Raw genomic sequence first — 12,835 nt, forward strand, 5'->3', positions numbered from 1 at the left:
GCAGCTGCCGCGCTTCCTCTGTCTTGCCAGGGTGGGACGCGGGCCATCTTGCTGGGCCTGGCCGGGTCTAACTGGCCTTTCCCGTTCAGGCACATTGTGGTCTGTGGACACATCACGCTGGAGAGTGTTTCCAACTTCCTGAAGGACTTTCTGCACAAAGACCGGGACGATGTCAACGTGGAGATCGTTTTTCTTCACAAGTAAGAGGCTCTTGCTGTTACCAGAACCTCCGCCGAACCACACACCCCCCGGGGGGACTCCCCGAGTGTCCGTAAGAGCGGTACTGATGGTGGTGGCGGTGGGGGTCAGGGTGGAGCTGATGACTCACGATCCTGCTGGCCTCATTGGAGAGGTCGTTACTGACCCAATGGGAAGGGGAGCCGCACGCTGGTTCAGTCATGAGAGCAGCGCCTGCCTCCGCGGAGGGAATTCTGGAACCACATGCGAGTTTCTCTCTGGAAGAAATAACAGTGCGGTTCATTATGGGTTCAACTCGTCTTTACCGTCCCCGCAGCAGTCCGGTGTGTTTGGTGCGCCCACAGTGTCCGGTGTGGGGTGATTAGTTGTGTGGTGTGTGTACGTTAGGAGTGCAGGAGTGAGACGGAGACCAAGCAAGAACCAACATCAGAGGAAGCAGGTGTAAGGTAGTAATCAGGACAGCTGCTGTTCCTGGGAGCCTCCGGTGTGGGGCGCTAGGCTGGCCACTGGGCATGCAGTGTCTCATTTAATCCACGGGAAGAATAAAAGTGCATGCTCTGGACTCAGATTCCTCAGTCTGAATCCTGACTCACCCAAATACTGGCTGAGAAAGTTACTTAATCTCCACGTGCCTCAGTTTCCACATCCATAAATCAGGGAGATAACAATGATTTCCACCTTGTTGGGCTATTATGAGAATGAAATGAAAATCCAATTGAAGTGTGCAGAACACAGTCAGGCATGCAGTAAGTGCTCAATAAGTGTTAGTTATTAGCATGAAAGGTGAAATATATTAGGCAGCACAATCAGTTTAGGAGGTAGGTCTTACCGTGTGTGTGTTACAAGTGAGGAAAGCAGCAATCTCCCTTCCACCCAATGTCGTTGAGGTTTTAAGCTTTGCCTGATCCCCCTTTTAGAGTAAAAGGTGGTCTGCCACAGGAGGGGAGACAATTAGGGGGCTCTGCCATGTTGGCATGGATGCTACCATTGTCATCATCTTTTACGGAGATGGGGCTATCGCAGGCCAGTCCTGGCACCATGTTGCAAAAGGCCAGGGCAGAGCTCCCATGCTGGCGTCGGCTCGCATGGTGTTGGCCACTCAGGGCTCAGTCCTGCTCTGAGGGCCCAGTGAGGCCAACCTCCCTACAAACTGGCCGTTCTGTGCATCCCCTCCCTCTGGCGTTTGTTCACAGAATGCCAAACTTCTGACTTGCCCCTCCGTTGGAGCACTAGCACTTTTCTGTTCCGCACTGACTTCTCCAAACCCTCAGAAGACTGACCAGGCTGTGGCAGCACAGGAGCCAGCGCCTGCAGGTCCAGCTCAGTGCTGAGCTGCTGATTACCAGCCGTGGGGCCGGTTCTCTGCTGAGCGTTTTGGAAAGTTCGAGAGGGGTATAGTGTGGAAGTTCTGCCCTCATATCCGTTGGGTATTTCAAGATGAGCATGCATGCAACCATTAGAGGACAATACGAACCCTGTATTATCCAAGGAATGCCAAAGGCAGTTTAATTGAGAAGTGCACGGGGCATCTCTCTCCGGGAGAGGCCAGGCTACTGGCATCACCAGGGCAGGCTTCCAACCAAGGCACGACCTGCAATGGGTCTGGGAGAGTGGGTGGATTCACACTGGCAACCACTCTTCTCTTGCCCACTGCTTTCGTTTGACTAAACAAGCTGGCTGCTAATGCTTCATTTGCTGGGATTCACCTTTGTGTCCCCCAGCATCTGTCAATATTAGACTCGTAGTGGATGGCCCAGTTAGTTAATTAACCTCTCAAAGCTTTGGGCTGATGACATGTTTTGAAGTTTAAATACGTTAATATTTGTCAGTCTATTAGAACATTGTCTGCCATATCATAAACACACAAAAATATTAACTATTTTTATTATTACTGAGGACTTAATAAATGCTAGGCAAGTGTTGACTATCATAGTCCCCGACAAATAGTAGGTTCTAATTAAACATTATCTCCCGGTGCCTAGCACAGAAACTCGTAGAGTATATTTTTCATCTCTGCAGAATTAGAAGTCAGTCAATTTTTTTATCCAATGGGAAAGGTGTCTGCCCAGCTCAGCGCTGAGATGTTTGATATATAGCACACATGTATGCAAATCAAGAATAGTACTGAGACTAAATTGTGGCTGCTCAGAGTCGGTATTGTTTGATCCAGGCCTTGGAAGATGAGAAGTCCATGGGGCAGAGAAACAGGGGAAGGCTCTTGATGGAACAAATAGCAGGATGGCTCTGCCAGGGGGAACTTCAGCTAATCTCCGATTGTGTTAGGGTTCTCCAATGAAGCAGATCGATAGGAGATATATAGAGCTACAGATAAATAAATATATATATGTATATATATATAATTTATGTATCAATATATCTAATATGGTTACAGATTTAGATAGGTATAAGTATCTATATATTGATATATATCTGCCTCTATCTATGTCCATATATCTGTCTATAAATAGAGAGATTTATTATGAGGAATTGGTTCCCTTGATTATGGAGTCCTACAATCTGCCATCTGCAATCTGGAGACCCTGGTGTCATTTTGTCTGAATCCGAAGGCCAGAGACCAGAGGAGCCAGTGGTGTAAACCCCAGTCCAAGGGCAGGAGAACAGAATGAGATGTCCCAGCCCAAGCAGGCAGGCAAGAGGCAAAGGGGACACATTCCTCCTTCCTCTGCTTCATTGTCCACTCAGGCCCTCAGAGAACTGCATGACACCTGCCTGCAGGGAGGAGGACAATCCACTGTACTGAAGTTGCTGATTCAAATACGAATCACCCTAACAGACACCCAGGAGTAATGTTTAATCTGGGCACCCCGTGGCACAGGCACGGCGACGCATAAAATTAACCATCACACTCGTGTCCCAGCCCTGCTTCTCTATTCATAAAATAGGGATTCCATTCATGATGAAGGCTATGACATATTGCCCCGTAGGCTTTGGCTTTTGTAAAGGCCACGGGCCTCTTTACCCTACCTTGGTGCTGGTTTTGGTTTTAGTTGGGCTGGGGTCTTACTTCTCTTGAGTATGATAGGGGCTGCTTTGTCGGCCACACCCTTTCCCCGGGGCTCTCTGTGGAAATTCCAGAAGGGAATTGAAATCCCCGAGTCCAAATCTGCTGTATTAACGGCCGTTTCTTGTCTCTCTGTGCAGTATTTCCCCTAACCTGGAGCTGGAAGCTCTGTTCAAACGGCATTTCACTCAGGTGGAATTTTATCAGGGTTCAGTTCTCAATCCACATGACCTCGCGAGAGTCAAGGTAAGGAGGAGGAGGTGACTTCTGCTTGCACTGCATCCTGCGGGGCGGGGGCGTGTTTAACTCTGCGTGAGGGGAGATGCCCCATAGGATGGCCAGCGGTGGTCCCCCAGACCCCTAGTGAGATGAGTCAGGTACCGCCAGCCTTGATGCCACCCTTCCGCCGGCCTCTGCACCTCATTCTGCGGGCGCATGCTAGACCGCCTATAAGCCCGCCACACTGGGACTGTCGTGATGTGAAACTTACCAATATTTTGCTGGTTCCTTCAATATCAGCTGCTGCTAAAGGAAGTAGACCAGTTGTGCAGACTCAGAAGTCTTGTACACACAACATAATAATCAAGTAATTCCCATCTTGAATCCTTAAGTTAGACTCAACGTAGCTCCAACATCTATTATTTACACCCGAAGGAAACATTAGTGTAAAGTATAAAATAAAATTTTACTAAGCCATGGGATGTTTTGTGCTCCCCCTTTATTTCCCCCACCAAAGACTCTGGGTGCAAAACTAAACATGCAGGTATCTGACATCACTTGGTAATGGGCTAATCTTTCTTTCCAGAACCTGCTAAGTTAGAATCTCTCATAAAGCACACCTGAGGCTTCGAAGGGAAAGGTGCACAGCAAAATGGCATCTGCCACCTTATTCATTTGGTATAGATTTTGTGAGCATGTTCAATATTTGCATGCCAGTGGGTGATCATTAATACTGTGAATCCACTGAAGTCTAAATGCTAACCGTGGTCACCACATAATTCTGTAAATAAGATAATTGGCCAGCATGAATAATCCAAAAGGATTTGGGTAAATTCTTTGCATTATTAAAGAAATCTAGAGGCAGTTTGTGACATACTATGAAGAGATCATGCCCTCTCTCCCTCCCTCCAAATGCAGGAATGGCCCATTAAATACAACACACCAAGTAGGACAGATTGCAGACCTGGGCCAGCACTGAGAATTCTTATGCTTACATAGCCCAGTTAATCTTAATATTATCCAGACATGACCCAAGTTATGGCTAATGTGAAATCTTATGAGAACATAGAGAAAATAGTTATTGTTCATAGACCTAATTTAAATGCAAGCAATTATTAGCACATCAAACTCATGGTCCCCTCTAAGGAATAAGCCCCTTTAGGCTCGTGTTTAGGTAAGTCAGTAGGTTGTATTCTGAGATCATTTGTGACATATCATTTCACACACATAGATTTGTTGTCTTTTGACTATCGGAATACTAATGCAATGCTAAACAATATGGAGCTGTTATCTGATTTAGGGCTCTGTTCTCAGGCCCCAGATAATGAAGACATAAAAAAAAGGTTGGATGAAGGACTTTTGGGTCTACATTTCTGAATTTCTACTCAGAGAACTTGCTAACCCGGGAGATGGGGTTGAGCTCACCTGGTTCCTGGCAGGAGGAATTAGGAGGCTGATGCAGACGGTTGAGAAAGGAGATGGGGAGGGGACTGAAAGGCTTAATTAATTGTTATTTAAAGGAATCTGGAAATCCTACATATAAGCGCCTATGCCAAAGGAAAAGTATAATTACCAAGGTACATGTTGTACCCTCCAACAGCAACAAGATGAAATGTTTATACCATAACAAGGGCTTGCAACCTACACTTTTGACAAAAAACTATAATCTCCCAAGCTTGTTTTTTTCCCCCTTTCCTTGCAAAGCACCAGGTTCTCCAAGAGCTGTCAACAGAGAGAGAATGCAGTCGAGCGTGGCTATTTATATGTTTGTGTTCTGTGATTTTTCCTTTTGGTGTCTTAGATAGAGTCAGCAGATGCGTGCCTAATCCTTGCCAACAAGTACTGCGCTGACCCAGACGCTGAAGATGCCTCCAACATTATGAGGTAACTCTGGGGGCTGGGGAAGGCCCGGGCCTTGGCACCCTGTGGCCCTCTCGTAGCCTTTTGGGGTCCTCTGCAGAGACGGCCTCTGTGAGACCTTCTCTGCCTCCTGTGCCGCCCCACAGGTCACTGCCCGCACGGGCCTGGGAGCCCAGGCTGCAATGGGTGAGGAGGGCAGGGAGCTGCCAACAGGAAGCTCACTGTCCCCAGACCACAGCTCTGGGACTCACAGCTGGCCATGGGTTTGAGATTCCTTGAGACAGAACTAGAAAGGGAAAGGTAGATTCACACGGGTACAGGCCTGAATTAAGGTGCTGTGTTTCTTAAAGGGAAGTGGACCTGAGATATCTTAACCGGGGGTGACTTTGCCCCCCAGGGACATTTTGCAATGTCTGGAGATGGCTTTGGTTGTCGTGACTAGGGGATGGCGCTGCTGGCGTCTGGTGGAATGCCGCTAAACCTCCTGCAATGCACAGGACGGTCCCCACACCAGAGAATTATCTGGCCCCAAATGTCAATCGTGCCAAGTTTGAGAAACGCCTTGTTAGGGCTTTCCATGCTGATTAGTGTCACCCAAAGAGGAGTTTATGGACCAATTAGCTTGTTTCAACCAGTTTCCCCCAAATTAAATAGTGTTCTTCACTGGAAGCCTTTTCAGTGCTTCTAATACTGATGTGAATCTCTGAGATGGTGTATCAGAGAGGATGTATCAAACCTAGTTTACTACAAACTCCCCCTGCCCCATTTTTTTTTTAAAGAACCTCTTCTGGTAGGAGGACACTCTGGAAGTATTGCCTGGAGGGTTAGGCCCGTCTACCGCTAATCTCAACCCCCACTTCAACACCTCGTTCTTTTCTCATTTCAGAAGCACAATTATTCAGTTTTTGTCCTTTCCATAGGTCCATAGTTGCAGAGTGCTACTATGAAATGACTGAAAAGTCAAGACATTTCCCTGCAGGTAGTTAAAGGCCGTTTGGAATTCATCTCCTCTCTTGCGTAAATTGCAGAATGGTTACAAGGGCTGAGGGGGGAAACAACAAAGAGAACCTTCTGGAGAGGAGCTGAACTGAGAGAAAACATTTCAGCCCACTGCATTCCCAGGAACTCTCGCCTAATTGTGAACAGCCATCCCTGGGGCCGCAGATCCCGCCTCTGCTGCAGCTGGGTTTACTGTGTCCTGGGAATTTACCTGAGGTTGAGGGTCAGGAAGTTGCCTTTGTGGCATGACAATGCTTGCATCTCCTTTTCATCCGTGGCCCCGAGTGACCTGAGCCTTCCCATCAGTGAGGTGGGGGAATTCCTCCACTTGGGAGGAGGAGTGAGTCCTCCCCAAAGCATCTGGTCTTAGTGTCTGGCAGGCCACATCTGGCCCCATCTTCTCGTTCCACTCACTTTTCTTTGGCAGTGGGCTCAGTGCAGTCGTTCTGAGGAAGTTGATGCATGAACTCTTGTGAGCACTGGGCTTGCCAGGCTGGGGAGGGAGGGTGGAGTGGAGACTGGCTTCACACCTGAACCTGTCCCTAAGCAGTGAGTGACAGCTGGACAGTGACTACACTGGCCTTGGTTTAGGGTGTGTCACTTGTCCTTTTCTTTGAAGTAAGTAGGGTTTTTTTTTTTAATCCTTTGTCATTTGAAAAGATGGCAGTGTAGCCCTTAAGGAACCAGGCTTCATTTTTTCCAAAGTTCCAAATGGAAAACCAAAAGAAGACAGAGCTTAATGTTTTTACCCCACAGAGAAGTTTGGGGCTGACATGGCTGTTTTTCTTTTTGTTTTTGTTTCCAAAGTGAATAATGGAAGTGAGTAGTATCTTTGAAATGGGCATTTCTCTTAATTGCAATATTTTATTCAAACCCAACTGTGATAGGGTTACTATGAAGACATGTAGGTACCAGGGTGATTGTCAGGATGCCAAGGCATAGAAATTACTGGTCAAAGGTAGTATCAGAAATGCAGTTAAGAAGAACCAGCATTGAGGCCCAGGCAGCAAAAGGAAATGGGAAGTTCAGGGTTAAAAATGGGCTCTGTCTTTCTCTTATTTGTATAATCCTCCTTCCTCTTTAATTTAATGAGACCAATCTGCCCCTTTTGAAATTAGAATGTCAAAGACCCATTTGAAATGAGCTAATGCAGAAAACTGGCTGAGGCTGTGGAGTGCTAGGCAGGGCTGACAGAGGCTCAGAGGCCCCGAGTTATAAGTATGGGCCAACACAACACTTCTTCAAAACTAAAATGAAATCCTTCAAGTGCAAAAACCCTGGGCGGATTTGTGCTGGAGAGGCTTTAGCATGATCCGTTTCCTAAATTCACAAGTTGCAGCTTTGCAGAAGAAGCTGCTCCCTGCCTGTGTCCTCTTCAGCTTTGCACAGAGAGGGGGTGAAGTGGGGAGCTCTGCTTGGTGGAAAGTTTGGGGGCGGTCGTAATGTATGCATCGCATTTCTGATTAGGCTTAGGAGGTGGGCCTTGCTGTGGCATTCCATTCTTTAGCCTTCCTTGTCACGGGAGGAAATGTACAATGTCACCTGTGACAGAGTCGGTAATGACAAAAACCATAACTTACACGTGGAGAGAGCTTTTAATGATTTCAAAGCATTTGCACATCTGGTCTCCCATTTGCTGCTCATACCAAGCCTGTGAAGTAAATAAAGCAGGTACTGTTGCCCCCGTGTCCAGATGAGGAAACAGGAACAGAGAGCCCAGGGATTTCCTGAAGGTCACCCAGTTCATTAGTACAATAGCTGCGACTGGAACCCAGGTGTTTCCATTCATCTGCTCCCTGCTCCTCCCTTCAGCATGGCCATTGACTTGGGGAGGACATGTGGGGGTGGGGGTGGGCGCCTGTGGTGTGTTCAACACAGCCTATGGCCTCAGGGCAGGTGGGGGACAATTTCCCACCAGATCGTGACCCCCCACAAGGCCTTGGCACTCATTTTTCATCAGCGTCCAAGTCATCCTTTAGACTCTGTTAGCTACGGAAAGGCTGAGACCTTGCCCCCATCCTAACAGCCCTGCTTAGAAATCATTTTTCCCAGAGTGGCCAAGTGTGTGTCACAATTAGAACCATTTGTCATGCTGCTTGTTTGATTTGTCATTGTTGTCTCAAGTTGTTAACTTGGAGAATTGGACTCAGAGCAGATTGTTTCTTGGCTGGTCCCTGGGGTGTTGGAGATGGCAAGCCTCCGGCGGGGCGGGGAGCCGCGGGCTTTGAGCTTGCTTGTGCTGTTGAGGTGTCCATACGGTCAGCCAGCCTGTGAGCCCTGCACCAGGCCTCCCACCATCCAGGACACACAGGGGCACATCTCGTCCCCAATGCATCACAGGGGACCCTCAGATTTCTCATGCCCGGGACACAGACTTGCTGTTTTGTGATTTCTTTTTCACACTACCAAGAGACATGGTGGTGGAAACATGATTTTACTTGGCCCAGTGTCTGCCACCCCTCTGGATGGCGCTGGCTGCCGGCCCCACGAGTGTCCCATTGGGAGAAAACCATGTGAACCCCTCCGTCAGACTCCATGGGTAAGGCAGACCCTGGCTCAGCTTCAGTTCTTTCCTTTTCAGAGTCATCTCCATAAAGAACTACCATCCAAAGATACGAATCATCACGCAGATGCTGCAGTATCACAACAAGGTAAGCCGGTTCCAGGCTGACGACAATGCAGGGTCCAGTTCCCTCCCCCTCAGCACGCAGCCTCACACACACGCTCACGTGCCCACGTGTGTGCACACCACCGCAGTTCGAAGGGCTGGGCGAGAGGCGTGGTGGGCAAAGATCTCCCTGGCACATTTCTTTAATCCAGACTTGTTTGCAATTGCTCACTGGAAGGAAGCTCCTTCATGCACAGGCTCATTCATTCCAGAAGCATCTACTGAACCCCCTGGTTCAGAAACACTGATGTGTTCTTAGACCCCATTTGCACCTAAATTACAACAACTTCCATGTTGATGTGCTGCAATCATTTCTTCGGTCAATATTTATTGAACACCTACTATGGGGTTAGCGCTCTACCTGCCACCCACCCGCAGGGATGTAAGTGAAGGAGAAGCCCTATTTCATACCCTCAGGGAATTTGCAGTTAAGGGAGTGTCCCAGAGAAGTGATAGAACTTCTCTCTCTGAGACCAGGTGAACTTGAAAGGGTGGAGAATTCTCCACTCTGGGTGGAGAAGGTGGAACACATTCTCAAATTTAGGATAAGATTTTTGCAGAGTTGAATTTGGGAAAGTTGTTGGCTATCCAGAGACTCAGCATGAAGGAATTTTCCTAGTGTTGCGGCTCACAATGGGGCACTGATTGGAAAAAGAAACAAACATTGGAGTCTCTGTTGCTTCCCTGTGATTCCTTCTCAGTAAACCAGAGTCCAGTCTCTCCCTCCAAGGCAACGCTCCTTCCCTACGCTAGTCAACAAACTCCCGAGAAAACAGCTTTGGGGGAGGGAAGGTGGCACCTTTCTCTGTTTGGTATGGTACCAGTTATCTCCTTAATGAAGCTTAGAAACCCGGGGCTGCTTAGTACCTGGAGCCAGGTGTCCTGTCTGGACAGAATAACTCCCTGCTGGGTTATGAGTGAGCCTGCGGCCCATCTCACAGGCCATATTCCCTATGAAATAGGCAGTCAGGTGACTCAGAGAAGGCCCCATTCTGCCAAATGCACCAGTGCCATGCCATTATTTCTTAATTGCTGGCAAGTGCTGGCCCATTTTACCGTGTGGAGGTCCATCAGAGGCCATTGTGGAGTGGAGCCTGCTGTCGTGACTGGCCCACCGCTCGGAGCTGCTGCCCACTGCCCAGGATTGCCTGACTGTCGGCAGGTGGCCCCACTGCGGCACGTGCTGCGCTCCAGCCTGGGGGGTTGGTGTTGGGAACCCAAGGTTGCGTTCTCCTGCTTGTCTCTGAAAAACCCAAGGATGCCGAAGAGATAAAGTGAGGACATTGGCAATGCACAGGCGTCAAGCTGGAGAAGTTTTTGACAGCAGCCTCTGCAGGTGGTGGTGAATTTTATTAGCGAGGCTATGACTGGTGACAGCTCCTGTGGCAATGAGCGCTCCTTCTATCATTCGTGATTTGAAATTTCATTTAGTGTGGGAGTACTTTAAGCTGTTGTTTAGATTTTTGGCTGAGTTCAGATTGAATGGGAAAATGAATGTTGTATGTTTAGAAAGGGATGTCAGTTCCTTTTTTTCTCCTTCCAATGAGTGCTGATGCAGCATCTTCAAGAAATTAAGGAGGATTTTAGCTATGTGGTTCTTGTCAAACTCAAAGTAGCTCAACCGGCCTGTGATCCAGGCAGTCCCTGGTCAGTAATCACATGATCATAGCAACGTGAACGTCTTTGGCAAACCTCTGCATTTCAATTATTCAGGAACAATGAGGAAGATATCAACCGGTCCATGATTATTACTTAAAACACATTTTATTTAGAACCACTCCAATCTATTTGGGTTTCAGGGTTAGGCAAAATGACTTACAGATCCCTGTGAGATTAGTAAGGACACAAGAAATAGAGTGACTTTGACACCGGATTTTTTTTCTCTATCATTTCATTTCTAGAGCAAGAATAGAAAGTCCACTCATCATGGTTTATCATCTCATTCCTTGTAGAATTCCAAATGGGCATTCTTCACTCTGCTCTATAATTTTGCTCTGTTTCCTAAGATGCTTCCACCTTACCCTTTTAAATATATTTTTCTTCCTCTTTTCTTTCAGTATTTTTTTTTCTTCTTGGCACTTTCTCTGCACCCATCCTAGATGCCCAGAGACCTCCATCCATTAAAACTTGTTTCCAGGAGAAGACCTGGCTTGTGTGTAAAATTATGCACCTATGAACATAGTCCAAGGGATGGTTGATTCCGTATTTGGATACCAAGCTTGACATATAAAGAATTCCAATTCCCTGTGAGCTGATGATGATGATATTCTAAGGCCTAGAGGGAAGTCAGGAAGCTGCCTTCTTTCTCTCCATGTAAAACTGGCCCCGAGTTTGTCATCATAATAATCACAGACATTTGTGTCATATTTTATGGCTTTAAAATAGCTTAGACATCCATTATCTCCTTTAGTCCTCATTGGACCATCTGTGCATTTCACCGTCCCAGTGTAACTTCAGACCAAGGGGTCTGAGCTCTGTCACAGACAGAACGACGCTGCCAGGCACGAATCAGGGCCACTCAGCAGCCTGGGAGCTAGGAGACAGAACAGCTAACTGCCACCGTCACTTCAAATGGAGCCACAGCCCATTGAACCAAGCACTAGTTCCTGAGAGTAGGCTTTATAGAAGGCTGCTGCTTGCCAAAGTGTATCTTTTTGATACCACTGGAGAGAAACACTTTCAGTCTGGCCATCTCTGAACACAGAAGAAAGACAGTGCAGGGCATTTTCCGATTGGAGTGTAAATGGCTTGAAGCTCTTCAAGGAAAGACTAGTTTATGATGTCTTGGAAAAGTGTCACTCCTGATGATTTACCTATTAATGGATTTTTTATTTTCCAGCCGCCTCTAGTAAAAGAGGCCTTTGCCTCTGGAAGCCAGGTCCCAGCGGCCCAATGCACATGCAAGGTCTTTGAGCGTTCCCACTGCAAACCTCGGCAGTCCAGCCGTGGCGTCGAAGTGTTTCCCCTCACATGCCCTTCTCTGCACCTCGAGGTGGCTTCCCCCAGTTGGATACACCGAGAGGTGGAATTGGGACTGGAATCCATCTCTTAGGTTTCCCGGGGCAGCCTTTTGTCACATTACTTCTCCATGGGATGAGGGGTAGTGCAGTAGCAGAAGTGGAGGGAGGTCCGGGTCCTGCTAGACCTGCTCATTAAACTCTCCAAATTAGAGAGGATTTGCCTCCAGATGTCAGTGCAGTAAAGCTGGCATTTCCCACCAAACCCAAACTCCCTCACGCGAAATAGGGCGAAGTTGCCAGAAACAACAAATTTAAGTTCCCGGGTCAGTCTCCTCTCTTTGTTTCATGCACGCAGATCTCCCTCCCAGCCTCCAGCATGTCCCCTCACTCCCTGCCCCGTGACTGGGGAAACTATGACGGCCACACAGGAGGCCAGGGGAGCCTGAGACAGGGAACAAACTTGACGTCCCTGTGTGATGACATGTCAAATACGCCTGAGGAGCTCAAGACAGACGGGGACATGAGGGACCGAGGGTTGAACCGCCCGGGCCTTAGATCCTGAAGGACTTTCTTGGAAAGGTTTCGCTTGTTTTTTTTTTTTTTTTTTTTGAGACAGAGTCTCACTTTGTTGTCCAGGTTAGAGTGAGTGCCGTGGCGTCAGCCTAGCTCACAGCAACCTCAAACTCCTGGGCTCAAGCGATCCTCCTGCCTCAGCCTCCCGAGTAGCTGGGACTACAGGCATGCGCCACCATGCCCGGCTAATTTTTTATATATATATCAGTTGGCCAATTAATTTCTTTCTATTTATAGTAGAGACGGGGTCTCACTCTTGCTCAGGCTGGTTTTGAACTCCTGACCTTGAGCAATCCGCCCGCCTCGGCCTCCCAAGAGCTAGGATTACAGGCGTGA

The 12,835-nt window shown here is 47.9% G+C and overlaps 1 protein-coding gene across 27 annotated transcripts in view; it reads left to right on the forward strand.

Annotated features, from left to right (window-relative positions):
• Positions 1–12,835, forward strand: part of KCNMA1 (potassium calcium-activated channel subfamily M alpha 1) — a 722,512-nt gene that overhangs the window by 510,550 nt on the left and 199,127 nt on the right. For all 27 annotated transcript variants that reach the window (XM_076010104.1, XM_076010105.1, XM_076010108.1 and 24 more), the window contains exons 10-13: positions 90–200; positions 3,361–3,466; positions 5,241–5,323; positions 8,880–8,949. In XM_076010104.1, coding sequence (XP_075866219.1) covers positions 90–200; positions 3,361–3,466; positions 5,241–5,323; positions 8,880–8,949 — 370 coding nt within the window. The remainder of the gene's footprint in view (positions 1–89; positions 201–3,360; positions 3,467–5,240; positions 5,324–8,879; positions 8,950–12,835) is intronic.

Source organism: Microcebus murinus, chromosome 14 (genome assembly GCF_040939455.1).
Source record: "Microcebus murinus isolate Inina chromosome 14, M.murinus_Inina_mat1.0, whole genome shotgun sequence".
NCBI lineage: Eukaryota > Metazoa > Chordata > Mammalia > Primates > Cheirogaleidae > Microcebus > Microcebus murinus.